At 39.1% G+C, this 24,327-nt stretch overlaps 1 protein-coding gene and 1 non-coding gene across 2 annotated transcripts in view; one reads left to right on the top strand and one right to left on the bottom strand.

The window, feature by feature from the left end:
- The first annotated feature begins 13,641 nt into the window (after nt 1–13,641).
- Nucleotides 13,642–13,713, top strand: trnaq-uug (transfer RNA glutamine (anticodon UUG)). The gene has a single exon. It is a non-coding gene; the product is annotated as a tRNA-Gln (tRNA).
- Nucleotides 13,714–13,788: 75 nt separating this feature from the next.
- calcrl2 (calcitonin receptor-like 2) overlaps nt 13,789–24,327 on the bottom strand; it is a 28,959-nt gene continuing 18,420 nt past the window's right edge. The window contains exons 4-13 of the mRNA XM_062391359.1: nt 23,357–23,464; nt 22,932–23,044; nt 22,185–22,276; nt 21,639–21,768; nt 21,300–21,453; nt 20,154–20,214; nt 19,740–19,806; nt 18,401–18,619; nt 17,883–17,924; nt 13,789–17,408 (exon numbers count right to left, since the gene is read on the bottom strand). Of these exons, the coding sequence (XP_062247343.1) occupies nt 17,109–17,408; nt 17,883–17,924; nt 18,401–18,619; nt 19,740–19,806; nt 20,154–20,214; nt 21,300–21,453; nt 21,639–21,768; nt 22,185–22,276; nt 22,932–23,044; nt 23,357–23,464 (1,286 nt within the window). The 3' untranslated portion in view covers nt 13,789–17,108. The remainder of the gene's footprint in view (nt 17,409–17,882; nt 17,925–18,400; nt 18,620–19,739; nt 19,807–20,153; nt 20,215–21,299; nt 21,454–21,638; nt 21,769–22,184; nt 22,277–22,931; nt 23,045–23,356; nt 23,465–24,327) is intronic.

Here is a 24,327-nt window from a genome sequence, read left to right on the forward strand (position 1 = left end):
GAAGATTGATCTTAAAAAGAGAACAGACAAACATAGGGACAGAGAACAAACTAACAGACTAGTCTAAAAGACTAAAAAATCAAAAGACGCTGAGGCAGAGTCCACAATAAACAATAAACAGTTAGTAAAAAATTTACAGTTAAAAGGAGAGAATGAAGGCAATTAGATCAACAATAACAAGACTATTCAAGATGATGTCATATTCAGTAAGCATTGTTTTACAGAGTCTTAGCCTATAATGCACAGTGGCCCTATACCTGTCTGTGTGCAGCCAGTGCAAAAGTATGTGTGACTGTGTCATGGCATGAAGGTACAATTTTGAAGTTATTTTTTATATGTCTAAGACTTGATAAATTAATTAAAATAAAACTTTTTTTAACTTAAGTGAGTTGTGATTGTATTAGTATACCTAAATGTTTTTGTTCATTCACTTCTTCTAATCTTCTTCCTGCCACAACATCAGGTTCCTGGTCTTTATTAGCAGACTTTGAGAAAAACATGCACACATTTTTACCAACATTAAAGGTTCAGTCTGTAGAAATTAGTGACATCTAGTGGTAAGGTTTCATGTTGCAGCTGAATACCCCTCACCTTACACTGCCCATCCAACACATTAGGTGGACAAACATCAGGTAAGTCGTTAATTGTTTACTCTTTGTGAAGTTTTATGACCCATTTCCATCATGCCAATGATACTCTCGGATATTGTTGTTACTGCAGGCAGGATGCTAACAGGTCTATAGTTACTAACAAACATGTGCTCAACTGATTGGAAAACTGGTGGAATTATTCTAGTTTTCATACTGTGCCATCTAACCAGAAGGTCAGTGGCTCGATCCTTATCTTCCCCATCTGCATGCCGAAGTGTCCTTGGGCAAGATACTAAAAAATGTGCTGCCCATAGATGCACTGTATGAATGTGTTTCATACGAGAAGAGGATTATATTAGGAGAGCGTGGCCTAGGGGATAGAGCGGGTGCTCTGCATCGGGTGCTCTGCATCAAGAAGGTCGCCGGTTCGAATCCCACTCTATCCCATCTGCATGCCTAAGTGTCCTTGGCAAGATACTGAACCCCTAGATGGCCCCTCATAAAATGATGAGTGTTCTAAAAATGTAAGTCGCTTTGGACAAAAGCGTCAGCTAAATGACATGTAATGTAATGTAATATTAACACAATACAGACCATTAAGAGCACTTTTTCTGACAGTACATTGCACAGAAAAACACATTCTGCTCATTGTTAACAAGAGGCTCAAGCGTATTGACGAATCAGTGCACCCCCCCCCCCCCCCCCCCCCGATTGTCGTGCACAGCTCTGTTTGCTAGCCTGAACATTAGTCTATTCATGAGCAGACGCATGTGACACATCACAACATCCCGAGGCACATGCTAAGCTCCAGGGGTTAAAGGGAGAACAGAGCATGTGACTGCAGGATCATACATGAGCATTAGAAAGCACGAGTGATGAGATGGGTTGTTACTGACTGTGTGTGTATGTTATGTGACTTATACTTATTGGTCTTTGGTTAGCCTTCATAATATTGATACAGATGTTATTCAACCGCATGAGTGACACAGCCCATGGTTCTTATCCATTATTTGACCTGTTCTTTTTAACAGAATTTTGTCTGTGCAAAGAATCTTCTGCTTTGTAATTCTTGTTTGAAAGGGAAACTCATGACCTATTTGTGCATACATTCTCTGGAGTTCATGACTGAACATCTCATGACAGCAAAAGCTAAAGGTTTTAGTAGATTATAACAGATTATGTAGTTGATAATAATTTGTTTTTGGTAAATAACACAACAGTATAGATTTGATTCTGACATCTTTATGCTCAACCTTCCCTGCTTACACATTTTATAATGAGAGGATTTGTGGGGTTTTTCTGTACCACTGAAAAATCTGACAATTCAAACAAAGTCCCCTGGTCTCTGGGAAATGTACTTTGCACATAATTCTGATGTTTTACTGAATCAAAAGTCATCCAAAGAATGTAATATATATGTGTTACACCAAATGAATTCCCCAGACTGTTCTCTATTGTCTTGATCCTCTGAGTTTTTGCAAGCAGATGGCTGCCGCTAGAGACAGTCATGTGAAAGGGATGATGGATGGATGGATGGATGGGTGGATGGTAATGTCTGTGTGTGTCTATGTCTGTGTGTGGCTGTACATTGCAGGGACCTCCCTATAAGTTACCCCTGCAAAGTTGACTTATACTTCCCCTCTCATTTTTGTTCATATTCCAAAAAACTGTGGGCTGTCCTAAATGTTTTTGTTCTCCTTCCAAGGCAACAGGTGCTAATGTGTCTAAGCGCAACTGCTTTCTGCATTATCCTGCGAGCAGCGAGGGGGAGGATTTTAAGAGGAAGGGACAACTTGAAAAAGTGTTGCTTTTCTCCAGCCAAAGCCAAATGGAAAACTATACACTAGGTATGTGTCCCCTCAAGTCAAGTGAGCATATGTCGTAGATTTGTTCACATACATACAGTAAGTATGTGTCTCTTCTTTGTGTGGTATGTGCTCAGATCTCATGTTTAGGAAAAAAACAGAGGAAGAGGAGGAAGAGGAAAAAAAACACAAGCTGGCAACCTTGACCGTAATGCCTCGGAGCCAGGGTTATACATAGAAAATTACACACTGCGGTGCCAAGCCCTCCTGACTCAAGCCTTCGAAACCAGCAAACACAAACATAGACATACTCCACACAGATACGCAAGCACATGAAATGACACTGGCATAAAGTATACAGTCACACACTCCAACCAAAACCAAAAAAACAATCATCACAAGCAGCACTTTCATCCCATTTACACCCCGGTGAAGTTCTGCTGCTGCTATGCAACCATGCACACAACTGCTATGTAACGGAAGACGACTCGGTTTTAATTTTTCAGACGCAGGGTTTTCAGAACCTGAGAGGTAAAAGTAGGAGAGGCAGGATTCTTCAGGCAAAGCAATAAGCTCCCTGACATGCTCAACCTAAATCTTTCATGTGAGAGGGGAGAAGGGAGTTGTTTGAGTGTGTGTGTGTTTGTGTGTGTGTGTATATATGTGTGTGTGACAGGCGGGGCAGAGTAAAACAAGCTTGGTCATTCTGTAACTTGCCAAGTTATTAGGTAAAAGCAATCTGGAAGGAAGTAAACTACAGCACAAGCTGGTGCGTGATAATGTTTGATGCAGACTAATTTAGCTTACATTTTAAATGTAGCTCACACAATTCGACATGGAGGAGACAGACAGAGAGAGGATAGACCGTGCTCTTAGCTCCCCAACCTGCCCTGGGTAAATGTTTGACTAAGAGTGTCCCTGCTTGTCGTATTTGTTGCACGCTAGTGTGCAGAGGAGGCCCAAGGAGGGGGGAAGAGACACTGTTGTGACTTAGAACTCAGTCAGTGGGATAAGCACGCACAGAAATAACCTAAACCGAACTCTTCACAGACGCCTCAGTAATTATATCACCTTGCTGTTCATACTGTGCAAACACTCCTGTTTCCGTAACCACTTTGAGTGTGTCTATTTGTGTGGTTTATTTTTTTATTTACATAATCACTCCTGTATGGATTTACTGCACTCATACTCTGTTATGAATTGAATTGCTTACTTATGCACTTGATGTATTGCTCACTAGTGGGTCTTCACAGCAGTTCTCAGTCATCTTGGTCATAAACTAATCATTTAACATGCCGATGGTGGAATAACATTGTAATTAACAGCAGTGGTTCCTTGGAAATTAGGACACTGTAAAAACAAAAACTTGAAATTGCTTGCTATCTATAATTTATAATATAAAGTAAACAAAGAACATTAATGGCTTTGTTAACTTTGTAGTATTTTGGTCAGCTAATTAAGCATTTGTAAAGATACAGTACTTCACTAACGTGGCAAAACACAAAATTCGAAGTTTGCCCAGAGTGGAGGCCAGGGAAGTAAAAAATGAGCTCAAACGAGCAATTTTGCAGCGGTTTCTGTCCACATGGTTATGCTGCATTCTCACCAAATGGTGTGAACTCAAATTTTGCTGCCGGGTCATTTTTGTTTCCTTTCTGTACTCACATGATTTTTCTGATTGTTTGCCTGTTCTCCTCTGAAAATAAGTGGTGAGACTACTGGTTGAAATGCTAACAACTGCTGGAAATGCTGGCAAAGCCAGCACCATCATGTGCCGTTCCACAAAATCATCGGGAGGCGCACACAGCTCAGGGAATTCCACAGTTTCCATAAGAAGCTGTGTCTGGATTGCTGTAGTTTCTAGCACTACCTGAGGCTGACCAGTGGCAAGCTAGATAACCTAGCAACCCTAACTCTAGCTTAGTTAGCGATTAAACAAAAAGACACGTCTATCGCGTAATTTGCACTGCTCTCTTTACTGATTCACATCTATTATAGTCTTTGCATTGACTTTTTAGGTGGAATTTGCTTTGCGTTGGTATCTATCTATCTATCTATCTATCTATCTATCTATCTATCTATCTATCTATCTATCTATCTATCTATCTATCTATCTATCTATCTATCTATCTATCTATATATCTATCTATCAAATATAGACTCAGTTGTGAAATCTCATGTTGCAAATGTGTTTACCTATTTTATATTCTTACAATCTTATGTGTAATTCTTCCCCTTAAAGGCATCTACACACATACAAAACCTGAATGTAAAGAAAATAAAAAATGAATACGCATTGCTTCAGCTTTAATGCAACCATTGACAAAGGATCAGAAGTCAGACAAGTTTAAAAACCCTAATATGCATAGACTTGTCAACTAATTTACGTTAGCACTGCTGTTGCTTTATATCATAAATGGCTGTGTGTTGCAGGGGGTCAAACACCCTGTCTTAAGAAGCTGCCAAGCTCATTGTTCTGGTTTCAGTGGAAAGTTAACGTCTCATGACGGACTAAGGAAACACTAACTACTTGTAATTTGGGAGCAGAAAAATAGAAACTCTTTAATCTCAATTGAAATTTCGGACACTGCTTGGGGGCTTTTAGTTCCCGCCGTGTCCAGCATGGACCTTTTACAAATCAACAGCATGAAGTGCAGTGTGTAGTCACACATGTCTTAAAATGCTAAAAATGAGAACATAAACACTGTTCTTCTGTCAGCAAACCCACTTAACCTTCCCTAACCTCGGATGGATTACGACCCAAGACTTTCTAAGCCAATCAGACAAGACGAATCCCTGGAGAAACTGTTACACCAGCATTTCTTCCATCTAGATTGAAAGATGAGTGTTACTTTTTTTGAGATGCAGTGACTTAATTTACTACGACAAAAACGTGTTTTTTATATATAGATATAGTTACATTTTTTGTTTAATTTGGCAATTGAATTGATCTTAAATACAATGATCTTGTTATCTAACTTTGCAAGGCACCGGCTAAGTTTGGCAGTACTATCGACCTTTCCACATTTTGGCATGTCATGAATCAACTAAAGTATAATTTGCAACCTCAGTGCAAACTTCATTCCATTGAAGTGATCTAGTTGCATACTGCTGGCATCGTGCATGCTGCCTCAGTGGCACAGTTTACTTAAAGACCAAATATAACTGATCCATCTTTAACCACAGTGGTTTCACCTCTCCTCTCCTTGTTTTGACAAGTCATCATTGCCTTTATCAGGCCTGTAGCCAGATATGTTTTTTCCAGAATGTCCTTGAATACGGATGATTTTTGCTGTGCTTATTGCATTTATCTGTTATCTGTTTATTTTATTTTTGTTCAGTTGAGATTGCGCTCGACATTTCGTCTGGTAGGTCTAAAACATTTTACTACAGCTAACAGACTCTAACTAGTAAATTGCTAGAAGCTGTTTGTTAGAAACAACTGAAAACATTTTAAGATTGAAAAAACTCCTCCAACACATATCATTTATACTGATTGTGTATAAAGCTGAACAACATGAAAAAGTGAAGCCCAAGTGTATTGATTGCGATTGCCTTCTCCTCCTTGTTAGTGGATGGGACATGGACCAAACTAAAAAGTCAATGTACTACTCAAATAAATTTTTCTTGAAGTGGGATTCTGTCATTTTATGTAATTATTTTCACACTGGTCTGGGTCCAAGCATTTTTCTGATAAGTTTGGTTTCCATTAGTAATTTGATGCCATAGCTCAGTACCGCAACTCTGCCTCATGCTCACTACAGCCTCAGACTCAAAAAACACACAAGATGGCAGCGTTCATATCCGGGATACGTCAGCTCATTATGTGATAGTTGAAGGAAGTGGAGATATAGTTTAGGGTTTCGTAAAGTATATATCAACACAATTTAAAATTATAAAATGCACATATATATGTTTTCTTGCTTTGTATGGCTTCCCTTATGTCTCAGTTTTATTTGTCTGACAGTCTTGCCATTTCCTTTTCACACGCAGACACAGACACACACACACACACACACTCAGCCCTTGCTTACAGTATAAGCCTGTCTGTGGGAGTTCTCCCTGGTACAGTATGCAGTCTGTGGGTTTTATCAGAGGCGTCCCACCTCGGGGGAGTCTGGGAGCGAGAAAACACAGCTTCAGACAGATTTAGAGCCCTTTCTGCTCCCCAGGAATGAATGAGCCGTGTTTGTGTTGTGTGGTGTTTGAGTAGTGCTCTTTTTCTGGAGAGAGCCTTCCATTGGTAAGTGGCTCTTTGAGTGTGAGGATGCATAATGACGCTGTTGGATAAAAGTTTGTCAGAAAACTGACCAAATATTTTCACAGTGAAGACACTGATTTGTGTATATTCTTCCAAATTATAATAATCCAAAAAATGAAAGAGTCTATGACCCCTTTCCAAAAACTCATTTTACCTAATAAACAACAATGTCTTTGTATTTTCCCAGCAGAGTACCTGCTTTCAATGGAGTGAGAGATATGACAAAGGCCTCAGTGAAGTATATTTTAAAAAACACAGTTAGGCCAAAGTAGCTCTTGGCACCAATGGAAGTCCTGTCGTCCTTTATCCATAACCTTTGTTTTCTGTTTTTTTTTTTTTATAACCTCAAATTGAATTAAATGCTAAGTGAATAGGAATGAGGGCAACATAACTGTGTCAGTTATAGACCCAATATGTTATATATACATACATGCATATATAGTATATATATGCAGCATTTAAGTGGATGGATGAAGCAGCCATGTGCACAACAGCTGTCTCTGTTACAGAACACTATGTCTTCTTAAAATATAGTTCAGGACCCAGAGTAGGTCACAGGTCTTTTCCTGGTATGTGACTCAGATTAAATTTAGTTAGGCAAGCCAAGACTCAGACCAAATTGAAAGCAGGTAGCTCATAAAACCTCACCTTGTGTGGGTTATTTATCGTTTTTAACACATGGTTAGAATTTAATGTGTTTATTTACTCTATTGTCTATGTATAAGGCTTTTTTTTTGTTATTTGATAATGATCCATGTGGTTACAATTTGCATGTAAACCTTGTGAATCATGAAATATTGTAGGCCTTTGTCTAATTTTACAGTGTAATGCCACATGGTTATGTATATACTGTACTTTTTTACTATGACATAAACCTAAAACAGTACGTTATACCATTATGCATGTTTAGGATAAACACAATGCCCTTCATAAATTATACACATCCATGAGATGACATCAAGTAAAATGCTTGCACATTGGCTGTAAAATATCTTATTTAGAAGTTTTAAGAAAGTGAATGATTAAATGGAATTCCACACCAAAGAGTTGTTTGTTTGTTTTTCAGCAGGATTACGCAAAAACTACTAAATCGATCTCCACAACACTTGGCAAAAGGATGGGACATGGGCCAAGAAAGAACCAATCAAATATCCATTTATTTTTGTTATTTTTTTTTACATTTGAACGGAATTCATGGACCCTGATGAAAAAGATCTGGCCCTGTTAGGAGGGAGATATCTATAAGTATGTGCAAATTAGTCTGAATATAAATAAAAATCCAGATGAACTGGATTTAAAGGTGATGTCATAGGTGCTAGGATTTTTATAGCTGCTCCAAAGTATCAAATAGGGCTAGAAACTTCTAACTGCCTCTAACGTGTCGCTGAGATACTGTGGATCCAGTCGCTACTCAACCGTTTCTAAGTATTTCCAAAAAACATGACAGATTTGCTGTTGAATTTAAAGGGGCTCTCGGGCCTTGGCAGAGGCTCTACTGAGTTCAATTTCGAATCAATGTCAGTATGATCATGTGGGGACGCTTCCAACACATTTGAAAAGTTTGAGCAATTCTATCAAATTTTTTCAACATATTAATTTAAAGATTCAATGAATCTATAGCTTGTATCTATATCACAGTTCAATCTATTCAATATTTGTGTTGATGTAACCATGTATCATCAATCTGGTTTATCATCAAGTTCTGAATCTGATATCAATGCTTCAGGATGCCAGATATTGATTGTGAGCAATATTACTGTGGACAATTGTTACTTCATGCAGCCTTGTCATGTTGGCTTCTAAACAATAGATACACTTTTAAAAGTTGTTTGAGTAATTTTCTCCAAAGTCTCAAACATCAAAAGTTCATTGCTCTTTAGGCTTAAAATGTGGAGAACATTTTTTCACACTGTAGTATGCTCAGAATGAGGAATGTGGCACCCTCTCGAATATGGTATCACATTTCCTTCACACATTCACACTTGTGGTGAAAAAAGTGTTAATCAGAAGGAAGTACTATTATGTGATAATTTCCTCTGATGACAGCAGTGGCTGCTTTGTAGCAAAAGTACATAAAACAGAGGGCAACCTTCTAAATAAGCTAACACATTTTTAATTTAAATGTACCCCTTTACTAATGTTTGATAGAAACTGTTTCTGAATCAAATGGTAGCCGAATCAAATTGTACATACCAGGCTTGGTTGTTGCTGCTGATGTGGCAGGGTTTAGTTTCAGGTCCTGACCACAACTCACAAAGAGAAGTGTCAGGGTGGGTTAATCACGATTCTCTTAGAGCACCGCTGCAGCCTTCTGTTTTGTTCATCGATTACAGCACAGAAAGTGAATATATGAGATGGCTGTAACAAAAGAGGGCAGAGGTGCTGGACAGTGGCGTGACAGCCGGCACTGAGGCAGCAACCAAGGTCAGTCCTGAGTCAAAGTAACCACAGCGACGAAGGTCACTGTTTACAAGGAAATCGATTGCGCTGTTGTGTTTCCAGTGTCATGTTTGTATTAGATTATTTGATTAAAAACGACTGTGTGGTCCTTGCAGAGAATTTGCTGTGATGTGCAGAGATGGAGATGGTACAACAATAAACGGCAAAAAAAAGCTTTCAAGTGATGGTAAGATGAGTCTCAAATTGTTAACATGAATCAAAACAGAGTAAGTAAAATACAGAGGAACAGTTAATTCAGGTTTAATTACTCATTGATTGTAACTGCATATATTTGTTTTGGGATATTTTCAGGGTAAATCCTTTAAATAGACAGACAGACAGACGTACTTTCTTAATCCCAAACTGAAAATCCATTTAATTTCTATCCTGTCTATTCTGTCTATATTGCTCTCAGTTGGGTCTTTTAACGTTTGTTAGTAACATAACAAAGACAACCTGACTTTGACTCAAGATAACAGCAAAGAACTTAAAAAATAAAAACAACCAACACATTGTCTGAGGCTGTGATCTCTGGACAGGAGGTTGATCTTTAGATCAGGTTCATAATGATTACACAGTGATTGTGCTGTTAAGATCAATGTGTTGTGACCTCCTCTGGTCTCTCTCCCAGACTTGAGGTCGTCACCTGACTGTTCTCCTTTGCTTTACATCGCTGCTGCAGAAGTCAGACGGGGTGAGCTGCGTGAGAAGAGCACACTGAGTGACTAGATCACATGTGACAGAAATGCAGTGAGGGAAGTTTTTATGTCAACCGGGAGTGAGGGAGAGGGACGCGGGGGGAGATGGAGAGAACAAAGCACGTGGAAAAAGCTGAGGGAAAAGGGCAGTCACAGCCTGGAGGAACTGAGGACAGAATGGAAGAGCGGAGGCGGGTATATGATTCTCATATAGGCTACTGTACATCGCCAAGATTTTATCAGAATTTAAGAGATAAAAGAGGAGAAGACACAACTGATGTGACCCGGAGGTTAAAAGACAGAGTCATGAGACGGGTGTCGCCATGAGATTCAGCCGACTGGAATTAAAGAGAGAGCGAGAGAGCATCAGTATGAGCTCAAGAGGGGATTATACAGTAAGATCGAAGGTGAGAAGGGGGCAGGGGTCCATGGGCTCTAATCTGAGGCTGTGCGTGCTACACAAGTGTTATCACTGCCTTCCTACCACACTCAAGTCAGGGTGCAGGATTCAGTCAGAGCATTTACAGCATTACATTCACACCCACAGTCAGTGCCAGGTCCCAGTGTAGAGCCGAGAAGAGAAATGGCATGATGACAAACCAGTAGGCAGCACTGGGATGATGTTAATATAAGACAAATGCCCCCGCTGAATGAATTCCTCTGACTTCTCAGTAAGTTGGTTTGTTAAGTTATTCAATGCTATAAAACACCATGATTGACAGCTGAGACTGAGTCACGATCAGTCAAGTTTGTGTATCAACGACACCTAGATGTCCCGGCTCCACACCGAGATCACTGCTGTACAGACTCTGGCTCTAAATGACAGAAGAACTGCAAGATGGTGGCACACCTATTCTGGACAGCTTGAATGGTGTAGAATGGGGGGGAAGTGGAGAAGAGTCGACCATCTTTATGTAGAGTCTTTGTTCGAAACCAGGATTGTGCCTGCTCGCCTTGTTTAACTTTGCTTCCACTAACATTTGAAATCTTAAAGCAGCAGCCACTGACATTGGAACAAAGCTTTCAGCTTGACATTTAATGCAACACTGATGTTATAAAAACAGATGATTTAGACGGTTTGAGAAGAGAAGAGGATGTCCTGATTCACCTACTGCATTTAACAAGCTTTTAAAACCATTAATGCTCGACACATCTTCTCATACGTATGTAATGGCTGAAATCACTTTTCTTTTCTCCATTTCCTCTTTCAGCCTAATTGTCTCAAGCGCTAATGTTCAGGCTGGCACTATTATCTCAATGCTCCAGTGGTCCATGATTAAAAATGACTGGCATGTCTCTTTCAAGCACACGCTCGATGACTTTCTTGTGCTGGTCTTCTTGCTCTAGTTCTCAAAATGATGGCGCTGTTAGCTTTGACTTTTTAAAACTTCATTAGAAAAAAGGTTAGTATCGATAGTAGAATTTATTCTATATTGTAAATAACAGTCCTTCCATACACACACATCTCTCTCTCTGTCTCTCTCTCACACATAACATTTTTTAGGGGGTTTAACATTTTCAAATTTATAAAAATGTCATTGGCCCTGCAAGGTCCAACACAGTTTGAAACACGAGTTGGCACTATGAGCTGTGTTCAGCCTATAAAATATAGATTATCTCTCTAAAATTTGTTAATAAATAGGACTTTAGAACCAGCTGTGTTTAATCTAATAACACATTGTGTTAAAGAGAAGAAGCTTTAAAAAGATCATCTGGTCTAATCTGATTTGTATCTGTTCACTGACAGGACTTGTTTATGTTTTTGTAAATCATACACTTGTCCTGTTAACTGATTAAAAGATTTAAAGTCAACAGAATCTCAAAGTGGACCAAAGGTGAGTCCAGCGTCTCACTAACCAGTGTTTTGTTTGGACTGTGCCCTGATCAGATTCTGGAAAGCTTTTTCCAGCAGTGATCCTGAGCCAATAAACAAGTGAAAAAGATTCATGAGTAAACATCGATAAATAGTACTGAATTCTTAAACACTAAAATTAAGATCTATTGAAAAAGAACAGAAATGTGAACTTCAATGTTAACTTTATCTTTTGCATCCCCGTGCTTCTTTGGATCTACATATGTGTCCTGAACTGTGGCTTTACACATGATCCACCTTATCCTCCAATTAGGCAACAGTTGAGATTAACAGGAAAATAGGATTAATCCAAATTCAACAGGCTGTGATTAGAGGGTGGAAAAGAAAACAGAGACTCATCTACCCTCTGTGTGCTTATGTACACAACATGTTTGTTTATATGGTAAATTCACTTTGCGCTCTAAATTAGTTTTCCGGTGGAAGTTTCCCCATAACATTGGTATATATGAACTAATATTGTTATTTTTTTACACAGGATTGATTGTTTGGTATAATTTTGTGAAATGTTAAGTGATGTTGTCAGGAAGATTGAAAACTATCCCTCATTCATTATTCATTTCTCTCTGTGTGTGGTTGACCCACTTGCAGCAGCATGGGTTGAGCCAGTAGTGACATTCTGTAAATCAAACAGCGTAGCATCCTACCCGATTGATTTAATTCACATTCCCACAGCCACCACATTGATTAATCACCAATCCTCTGTAGCTGGTGTGTGGGTCCTGATCTTTAATGGGGCTAAAGGAGCAGCAGGCCATGTGGAAGTGGTGCGCTCACATGTTGGGGATTGTGATGACAGAGCAGGGTGTTCGTGCATTAAGCTGTGTGTATAGACTAAGCTGCAGCCATGAGGTTGCCGTATCCTCACAGCACCTCTATCTGCGCTCAGCTCAGGCAGATTGAGCTGTATGTATTTATATGTCCTATCTGAATGCATTTTAGGTGATCATAAAAATGCAAATAAATCTTATAAAAGAGATGTGGTGTAAATAAAATCAGAAGTGCTGAGCTTATAGTGTAAACAACATTTATATACACAGAATTGATTGAATAAAAGATATAAAGATAATAATAACATAATCACTTTATTCATATAGCACAGGGGTCACTAACACGGTGCCCGCGGGAACCTGGTCGCCTTCAGGGACCCACACGTGTCGCCCGCAAGGCATGCTCTAAATAAAAAAAAATAAAAATTAATAACATGTCGTGCACTTTTAGAAGACCAATAACAGAAATTGGTGATTTAATTCTAGATCAAGATCTCAGTTGACCAAATCTATGATCAAATTGAAATGATAATAACGTATATCCCAATGTACCCTCACATTCCTATATAGATAGATAGATAGATAGATAGATCGATAGATTGACAGATAGACACATGTATAGACAGATAGATAGACGGATAGACAGACGTATAGATGCGTAGACAGATAGATTGATGGATAAACGGATAGACAGATAGATAGATAGACAGAGGGATAGACAAATAGATAGAACCTCTGCTGCCCCCATGTGACAGTTTTTATCAGTAAACCTCTGCACTAACACGACACCATATATGTGTCACATTAAGCCACAGTAAGAAACGTATGAGGAAAAAAAATGCATCGTCCATGTTGCTAATGCTGATGCTAATGTTATTGACGCTTAGCGGAGGGGAGGGGGCGACATATGTCTGCGTACTGTCATACTAACAGTTGGGCTGTATTTTGTCTACGGTTAAAAACAACACGTACATTGACTGACGGAGCATCAACATGAGTTATATTCGGTATCTTATCATTAGCTTGGAACCATTCGTGTTTAACTTCTTTTCGAAGCCACCCAAGCACCAAGCGACTTCAACGTTGCACATTTAGTCTAACGTTAAGATTATACGATTGTTTTGCTACGTAGTTAAATTACAGTTCCAGTAAAGAAAGACGTTATAGAAAAGTATAAGATGTATAAACTGAACCCATCAGCACCAATTGGTCCCATGGTGTAATGGTTAGCACTCTGGACTTTGAATCCAGCGATCCGAGTTCAAATCTCGGTGGGACCTCTCCCTTTTTAATTTCCACATGTGACAATAACAACCCGAATTACTGGAAAGAAGTAAAAGGGTCATATTCTCCTGTCGAATTAAGTACTTTATTTTACAAACCAAAAGAAACAATCAAACAGTTACTTTTTCAACAGCCACAACTTAATATAAAATAATATTGAACTTAACAAAGCAATTGGAACAGTATTACAATAAAGACATGACAAATCTTTAAAAGTCTCCTACCAATGTTGACTGAATTGGAGTTATACAGAAGAAAAACTCACTTATTTCTAAACAAATTTGGCACAGCTCTGTGTCTGTAAAAGCTCTGTCATCCTCAGCCAAACGTAGTAAAATGTATTTTTTTATGTGTAGCTCTACATTTACATCACATTAAATCTTCTGTTATATTGCAATAAAAATGAAAGTGTGTGAAACTTTAAATAAGTGAGAGGGGTATTTATGAAAAGAATATGTGCACACACAGCTCAGAATAGATTATTCAATACACCGCTGGGATTATGAACCTCCTCTGTATACTATGTTGTTACTATGTTTAATGTCTTTCACACCACAGCTCGATTATTTTCTGTACTTCTCAACTGACACTGGAAATTTGTGTTATAACTCTAACGTCTAATATAATTCCAGGTAAAGTAAAAAGGTGTGGAGCAGACCAGGCTTATAATTCACTACACACTAGTTTACATTAATATTAGATACTTTCAAAAATGTCATTGATAGATTAGGCTAAAGTCTGACAGCTGTGTAAAGAAACCATGAAAGCCCTTTCAACATAACATAATTCATACCTGCCAAAGCAAACATAGTGATAATGAACTTCTTCTGTGATAACGAGGCGATAAAACATTTCCTCTGTTCTGTGTCCAAACTTAACATTTGCCTGCAAAGAACTAGTTTTACAACGCAAGGCTGAGGTGTGACATCTCTGTTCGATGTTGGTGCCTAAAGAAAACAGGTTTTCCGGTCTGCAAGAAAACTGTCAGAAAGAGGTTGTTATAATGCCTTAGTTGTATGCCTTTTACGCTTTGATTTACCCAACAAATTCCTTCATATTACTTTTGAAATTGTTTTAATTGATTTATTAGGTATTATTCACAGCCCATTCCTACACCCTATCGGTTTTCCTTTGAGTGACTGCTGCTCTACTTAGCTTTAGCTGCGGAGTTCCGCTGGATACTTTCTTCTGTCAATCCTCAATGCTGCTGTTTTATTCAGTTATAGGCAGCTCACTGAATCGCCTTATGAGATCTAACTTAATAATTACTCAATTGATACCATTGCCTGTTTTGCTGAAAAGATTGCAATCAGCAGTCGATTCTCTGAGGGCAGAGCACCTGCAAGATAAGCAGAGCAGATGATTTCCTTCATTCACTACTTAATGAAAACACAGCATCAACACAGCAGACACTTAGTCATCCTACACATGTGTGCTTGAATCCATTCCTACCAACCTCCTCTAAGCCATAACTCATACCATGGTACCAGCAATCCCACATATGATAAATGCTTCACTGGCTTTGGGAACAAAGCTGTATGTTTACAGGCTTTAGAAACACCTCTGCTCTAAAAGCCTTGACCCCGCTCAGGTTGAAAACTATCTTAATTATTACCTCAGGCTATTGAAAGTGTGGTTTTCCCAACAGATCTGAGAATTACTCTTACTCCTCTTGATCCAAGTCCGTCATTCTCTAAGAGTGACTGCACCAGTGAAACAGTTATGTTTTCTGTGACAGAAGTTACATCTGCGGTTCAGTCCCCAGCTCTTAGTAGCCTTTGACAAGGCGAACCACCACATCCTGCCATCCCTATTTTCTGATAATTGCATCCAGAGAAATATTGCAATCTTTGTTTGAATCAAACTTCACTGCATGTTTTTTTCAGAGTCATGGCAAGGAAAAAATGTGGGGTGCCCCCAGGCTCTGTGCTGGGCCCCCTCTCTCCGTATTACACTCCAGTTCCTTGGGTCCAGTGATCTGCTCAAAAGGTTTGTAACTTTCAGACATATCTACATGGATAAAGAAAAACCCGCCTCATGATTGATGACCAGCTATCCTCATGTCGCATATGTTTCCTGGTCATCCCACTTGACACTCTACAACAACATAAAATGAATCAGGGCAGGACCTACCTGACTCTTGGTTGAGACCATGGTTATCCCTTACCTCAACTACTGACCACTACAACGCCTTCTAGTGGGTCTGCCTTCACGCACAGTGAAACAATTACAGATGGTCCAAGATGCAGTGGCATGTCTGTTCTTCAATCGGCCTAAAAGATGGCATGTTACTTGACCACTCATTAACCTCCACTGCCAAGCTATGGTTGCCCAAATCAAATTCATAGCACTTCTTCTTCTGGCCTTGCCATTCCTGCACGCAACCTACTCACAGTCCAGACTCTGATTGTGGAAGGAGCTATTAAATGCTTTGAGAACAGCAGGGTCGCTCTCCACCTTCAACAACCTCTTGAGAAATTTTCTATTCCTCCTGACAAAAGCATCTCTTCTCCTTACACTTCGAACACCTGCTCACACTTACTGTGTATCCCATGTCCTGATCTCCTTGCTCTTTGTCTCACCGAACAGATTTCATACTTAATGTTATCTCACACAAAAGTGTCTGCCAATTGAATTAAAATTAGTTCAATGTATCTTATATATGTGTTAAATTGGTTTCCTGTTTCCCCTGTTTTAGCAGACAATATTTGTGTCTGTTTTTTATTATTTTGTAAAACAAATGTCAAAAAGTCATATTCTGGTCTTTACTCAGTTACGTAGTTACCGTGTTAGTTTATTATGTTCTACGAATGAAAAGTGTACATGTATCTCTTAATGCACTTTGCACACATTGACACATTCAATCTGAATCAAAATGTGAGCGGTTACTGTGTTGCTTTCGCTTTTGCTAACAATGGGCGGCAGCTTTACTTTTCTGAACCAGCTAAGATTTGGATGCTGGGTTTCCTTCAATAGATGATTGTCTTTCTTCAATAACAGCTTGTAAAAGTATATGTGTGATAACATCAGTGGAATATAACTTCATAAGGCAACAGATTTCCTGTGTACAGCATACAGCATATCTGTGATATCAAGACTGCTGGTTTGGGATTTGCACCATTCTCCTTTCTACTATAAAACAAATAGTAATTTAATTACATAAATCGAGCAACAAAACATAGGCATATACTGTGATTATACGACACCATGAAATAAATCAATTATCTCCTCAGTTCCTACAAGTCCCAAAAAAAGTTACCATACTATTGTTTGTGCTTGTGTGTGAACACCACGTGCTTTTAAGTGCTCTTCAGATATTATGTACAACGTCCAAATCAGTTATCCTTTATTTTGAAAATATACCTGCAACCTCAGTCATTCTCTGTCACCGTCAGATGTCGGTGGTCACTGGGTTATTGAGCATTTCCACCTCCCCATTGCTGGAGGTGTTGCTGTTCTTGTTCTGCCCATTCGCTCTCTGGTGCAGCTTGGTCAGGGCGAGGCTGCATTCATTTTGGTAGGAGGTCGAAGCAGAAGGCTGCTCCAAGCCGATGGTGGCGCGGCTCGTCTCGATGATAGAGGAGTTGGTTTGGGAGTTAAAGTGGTTGTTGGTGATAGGTCTTTCTGCCCAGCTGGTTCTGCCCCAGGCAAACGTCCGCTGATACCACTTCCTTTTCAGTGCTGCCTGGGCCTGGAAGACAACGACAAATCAGAATCCAGATCAAAATCTGAATCAGCTTTATTGGCCAAGTATGTGTATGTATAAAGGGAATTTGACTCTGGTTTACCATTGCTCTCAATCTACTTAAATATTAAGCCACAGTAAGTTAATAATAGTGCACAAAATAAACAAGCCACAATTAATACAAAGGGTGATGAATGAGTGTGTACAAATCAGCGTCTCTGTATGATTACACTGGAGGTAAGTGGTGCAATAAAACAAGGGTTTGAATAAAATCATCAATGCAATTTTGCTTATTCTTCCTTTAAAATGTTTTCATCATGATTCTGCCCTTTGCCTATTAACTAGTGAACACTGTTTATGTAACTGACTTTCTGGATTTGTGTTCTGTGTTTGGTTATTTGTTTGCACTCTGAAATCTACATTAGTTTCTAGCAGTGAATATTATCTTTGAAAATATGCAGTATGACAGTTCTAACATACCTCATTATTGCAGAAACAGAATATAATCGCCACAAGGAGTCCCTGCAAAGAGAAAGTGATAATACAGAAGCAGATGTCGGTACGCATATCTGTAAATGATAAGTATAAATTAAGAAAATCATCAGGTTTACTTGACAAACATGGATACGTGTATTAATTTCCGCTCTTGCTCCTGTGAATTTGAAACAGGATTCAGCTGTACGTCCAATTTCCGAACACTCAACATCAAGTGGCACTTTCTTATTCAAATTCAAGAGCAGAGAGTTGTTATGTCATGCTTTAGTGGAAATGGATGAAAGGGCTCTTTAGTTTTATTTAACTTAATGAAAATGATTTTCAAGACCCCATGCCAAATACCAGCCGAGGAAAAACTAAATTGACCAAAATCTGCAGGTTATTAGTGTAAAAGTAGCTGTTGTTAAATGCACAGTAAGATTTAATCTAATATATCCTTAGTTTGAAGGGGTCTCTATGACATCGGCACTTGGTGCAAACTTTCAGTTTACTATTGACTTTACCTGGAAGTGGCTGAAGATATTTACAAAGAAATCATAGATGGCCCGGGGAATGCGTCCCCCTGGCCTCCAGGGGAAAAGGATGAACTGGACTCCCAGCAGAGGGATGAGGATAAGGGTGGCTCGAACTGCCTTCATGTAGGCTGTGGACTCAGCACGGTGGGTCCCCTTCAGCTTGGTGATCAGAACTCGGACGATGTTCAGGAGAAATAAAAAGTTCACCTGGGTGAATCGATGGTGGGTGGGTGAGCATTCAGATGGAGGGATGAATGAAAAGGACGCAGAGAGAAATATGTTAATTATACTGATGTATTTGAATTGATTAAGCTTTAAGTGAAAGAACATCTTTTCATATTATCTAAATAATTGCAAGTACTGGCCTGATGGTGGCACTGTAACAGCGCCTTCTCTTAAAACCTCTATTCCTGTTGCTCCCTATTTTATGGGGAAAGCACAGTGTCGTCCTGTTAAGTTTTTGTTGTCATCTGTCTGGTGATAGATTTTAGTTTAACTTTTTATGTCAAAAACACAGTTTCACAAATGACTTAAGAAGGCTGTTTGGTGTATATACAAATAATACATGATGTGTCTTTGTTGGTTTAATCATAGGGAAATATCATCACATCTCATTGGCAAGTTTTCAATTCTCTTTTTTTAATTTAGTTTCTGTAGCAAACCTGAAAAAGTCAACAAATTTGTAAATGACAGACAATTTCATAGTAATCTTGTGTAAAACAAGGGACTACCCTATATATTTTCACAGTAGTTTCCACCTGGATGGTTTATGTCAGTTCTCACATTTTGCAGGTTTAATGAGATGTCAAAGTTATAGATCTTTTTTGCTGAATCTAAATGGTTAAAATCCGTGCTTCATTACCCTGTGCCTATAGCGGGTTATTGCTTTCACCGCTTTCTGTCTGTGTGTGCAAATTAATTCAACAGCACAGCAGAGTGTCTCTTCAGACGATTAACTTTTGGACCCCCCTGCAGGAGAGAACTGTATGCTTGTCACATAAATTAACACAGCAAAGCAGTGTCCACCAAGTTCATGCTGAATCCTTTCTGGCGGCTGAAGACAGTTAAATCTTTATTGGTGTTTTTGATGGCCACTGATACAGGTAGGCTAACCCTGCCGATGGTCAGTGTCTCTGTGTAAAAGATGGTCAGTGTGTGTGTGGTAGAGAAGGAGAGTGGGGCACTGTCCTTCTGTTCTTTTTGATGCCCTTAAGTTTCAACTTTTCGTGTCATGTCAGTAAAAAGGGGATGGTTTACCCACTCATCCACCTACAAATCACCTACCTTGTAAACACATACATACATTATAATGTTATTGAATACATACAAACAGTGCAGCTTGAATGGGCCCATGGATGATGTAGAGCAACTGAGTGTGTGAGCTGATCCAACACCTGAAGGAAACACAGAGAGCAGGTACTGAAACTCCTGACACCATTACTGTGAGTGTTCTCATGCACAGTGATATAAAAAGACCAAGGGGCTTAGTGAAAGCCTGAATCCGTCATCATTAGTCCTAGACTTAGTCAACACAGGGCTCACAGAAATTCCCCTTGATGAGGCAAATCAATATCTCTCAATACCTTCTCGGCCGGAGAGTGACCAGTGTAAAAGGAGATCGAAGGAAAGAGGAAGTTGGAGAAACCCTTGTCTGTAGTCATTATACAGGAGGTTACATTCACAATCTGGATGTTTATTACCGACATACATACAGATAATTATCTTTGTAGCAACATCTTACTTGTCGTTAAAGTAGAGTCCGCGAGCTACGGCATATGTTGCTGCAGGAACAATTGGAAAACCTGAGGATAAAGAAGAGAAACACAGACGGAAATATCAAATGGTTTTTTTAACTAAGTTTAATTGACTTGCTAGCAAGTAGCTAGATGAGAAGATCAATGTCACTCATATCTCTCTTCAGGAACCAGAAGAAAGTGGGGACAAAGAACAGTTAGTCAGAATCTGTCTGAAAAAAAGCCACATCAGCGCAAAAGATCGCAGATTAACATAATGCATCTTGTTTGTTTATTCTGAAGGGTAAAATCCTTGATTTGTGGTTTTACTTTGGATTTCATAAAAATAAAAGATATAATGTGTTTAGTGCAAATCTAAGCCAAGATAAGCTAAGCTAATGGCTACTGCTTTAAAATGGCCAATGGTAAATAAACTTGTGTGACATGACAGCATCCAAAATAAAAGCCAAAACATCTGGATTGTCCGCTGACTGGCTGCAGTATAAGTTAAAAACCTTGTCTCCTCCATGTAAGTTGATGGGACCAGTTTAACAGTGTGTATACTGCATACATTTTCAGAGCCCAAGGTTTCCAGCAACAGCAGGGAGTTAGAAATAAAGGTGACGTGTGAGAAATGTGCCATTCAAGTACAATGCTGGAACGATATAAAAAGATATGGGCAACCACCGTAGCTGCTTTCATATATCCCGGTGTATTTATGACTACATTCGTGTTCTAAATAATTTTTTTAAATTGAAGACTCTATCCTTCAAGGATAACAAGCAGTAAACCTTCCACTACTTCCAGTATGAAAGTACTGCAAGTGCAATTTTAGGATTTTTTGTGAGAATCATAATGTAAGAGGAATATATATATAAGAAATATAAGAGTGATTCCCGTGATGCAGCTGCAAAAGAAATTCATATGTTTCCTTCAAATTGACCTGACCATTATATTGTAATAATCAGTGTAAGCTGATGCCAGCATATCCTCATGCACAATAATGTGTCTCTGCATTTATTATTTCAATCTGCCGGCTATCATGGCCTCTGTGACTTTTTGTCCCATCATGACCACAAGATGGAAGCAGATCACACTGAAAAGCCACAAGAAGCGGGAGGTGGCACTTCACTGTCCAATCCACCCGGACTCACCCCATCCCAGCACGTAGTACCAGAAGAGCTGCTGTTCCCCAACAAACACGGCCACTATGATGAGTGTGTGGAGGTAGATGCCCTGACACAGCATCCAGAAGTAATTGGAAGTAGATGCATACTGAGTGAGCACAGCCAGGACCTTACAGCTCACCTGACGGACAGGAGAGGGAATCAAATGTATCACGATGCAGTGGAGGCAGATTAAAATCCATTAAGACTCAAATTCTATTGAACACACCCCTAAATTAAGTGCAGGACATTTTTAACATGGGGAAATTAGGCATGTTAACTTAAATTGATTTGTAAAATGAGATGAAATATAACACAGTGTCTCACGGAGTCGCTGGTACTTATGGTTTGGTCATTGGCTGCGGTGAGTGAGAGCCACATTATGGTGACAATGGAGTTCAAGATGAAGGAGAGAAACATGTTCTTGTGGAGCGAGATTCTCTGGCAGCTGAGACTCCTGCAAAATCAAGAGAGAGAGACATTCAGTCATTTTGCACTTAAATTAATTTTATTTGTTGAAATGCTTACATTATTATTCTTTGATTGTTGTTACACATCAAATTAAATAAAACTATTATTTTAATCTGACTAATAGAAAGTGTATTGACAACATGTAGAAATATTGATGCATTAGGAATTACATCAAATTATTTAATCACAATCACTTATGCGAACCTTAGTATTGCCATTAGGTCATCTATGATATATATGATAAAAAGGTCAATATTACTGCCATGTGTACATGTACAAATACTCGTTTAACCATCTAACACACACGGAGGAAAACACATGAAAGAAAAAGGTAAGTAAATGCAGATGGACTATGACAGTGTTCATTCTGACAAGACAGGAGGAAAGTTTTCCTTGACTCACTTGAAGTAGGAGAAGATGATCAGACATATAATCAGCGAGACAATGGACAAACAATGACCCACCATGGCCAGGTAGTAGAGACTGATGGCAAACTGCAGGGGAAAAGAAATGCACAACTCTTTTAGAAGGGTTATATAATGTATAAGTTCCAGATGTTTTGACATAGTGTTGGGACAGCATGAACGACGCAAAGGAAACATCTGTAAAGATACTGTTTTGGAAAACTTGGAAAAGTGTGATACATTGAAGAAGTCTGGGCCAAGTTTCATGGTTGATAACAGAGATTCTTTAAACGTCCAGTGGCCCAAACAAGTCTTTACAATGTCAATTCTTACTGAGGTATTGGTGTAAAGGAGCTGAAACAGGAAGTAAAACAAATCCTTAAATTAATGTTTTTATAGACCAGAAGTGGATTGAAAATAACACCGGACCAAAAACCAGAGAACCACATCAAAAATGTTCATGTTAAGTTTAAATTAGAATGATCAGAACACATCTTTGAAATCCACAGATATCAAGCAGGGGTGGGTGTGGGGATTAGATTGTCCAGAATTCTAATCTTCAATTTCAGAGTTTCTGCTGACTATCAGAAATCAACATCTGTCATCAACAACGTTATTTCCCCTGCTCACCTCAGAGTGCATTTTCAAATCACGACCCAGGAAAAAGATGCACTGTTGACCCTATATAAGGTTCAGTGCAAATGAAAGACTCCTGGCCACAGTACATGCACTGAATGTATTTTACCTTGAATTTGTCTTTGGTGTAGGCCTGACACATGGTGTAGTTACTCCAGACTCTGTCGCTAACTGGATGATGGAACCACTGGCCGTCAGGATTACACACTTTGGAAACTTTCTCTATAGAACACAAGGATACAATTAATTAACATGATGATCCTATTATACAAGCAATCACAATATGTCAAGAGAAGTGTTTACACTGTTTATCCCTAAGACTCCTGAAGTGTTTTGTGGACTCAAACACTTCACCCACCACTCCATCGGCATAGTGGTGAGTTGATATTAAGACAATTTTCCCTCTGAAGTCCTGTACTTTATTTCAAATCGAAAAGCTCAAAGCCTTAAGATCATTATCTGGACACTTAACATCTGGACTGTAAATGGGTTTGCATGTGTGAACGCATGCATGCATGTGGGTTGAGGCCTCACCAGCTGGGTCAAAATCATGAAAGTATGCAGGACACATCTGCATTGCGGTCCCAGGAGTTGAATCCCCCCAGCACAGCCAGCCGTCCCACGTACGGTTACAGTAAGTACCTACAGAGAACAGTGCAGACATGACGTCTAACTCGCAGAGTTGAAACTAGACATGACAGATGTGCATATGTATGTATGATGTGCCTGTTACAATGAAAGATATACTTTTATAGCAAAAACAAGAATTTCTAATAATGAAGATGTACAGTTCTTTCTTGGCTTTTTAAAAGAAACCTTTACTGAAATGCTGCTTGCTATAATTTCAGATAGAATGATAAAGCTGCTCTGCATGGAATCCCATGTTTCCAGAGAAACTGACAGGAAACTAACTATTACCTTTTATCCGGATTTGTCCTTTGATTCATATTTAAATACTCATCCCTAAAGTCTCTAAAAGTAGAGTTGGAGGCAGAACCTTCAGGGATCAAGCTCCCCCTCATATGGAATCCTCTCAAATCCGGAGGAAGACACCCTCTCCACGTTCAAGAGATTTATTATGTGTTTGGTTTCCCCCGTGTTTAAAGGATTTTTTGGTCCATTTTTCCACTCTTGTATTTTAATACAAATCTCTCTAGCAATTGAAATCGCAAAAAGATGAAAGGATATATATATAAAGGAATGCAAAAGAGTACTGCGGTTTAACCCTCTAAATTCAAAGTGTCCATCCATGTGAGGCTCCAAATCCTGTCTTGGGTTTTTAGTCGAGATGTCCGTAGGTGGTGCTGTTCCTCTGTTTAAGAGCAGAGGCTACAGTATCTCTTTAAGCCACAAAGTTCTTCTATTTAAAACAATTGAAGCAGAAAAGGCATCATATAGGTGTCCGAAGACATTTCAGTGACGGTTTAAAACAGCAAAAATTTAAAATGCTATCTTAAAGATAACATGAAATCAATAATGATCAATAATAATAAAAATCAGCTCTC

Source organism: Platichthys flesus, chromosome 7 (genome assembly GCF_949316205.1).
Source record: "Platichthys flesus chromosome 7, fPlaFle2.1, whole genome shotgun sequence".
In the NCBI taxonomy this organism is placed as follows: Eukaryota; Metazoa; Chordata; class Actinopteri; order Pleuronectiformes; family Pleuronectidae; genus Platichthys; species Platichthys flesus.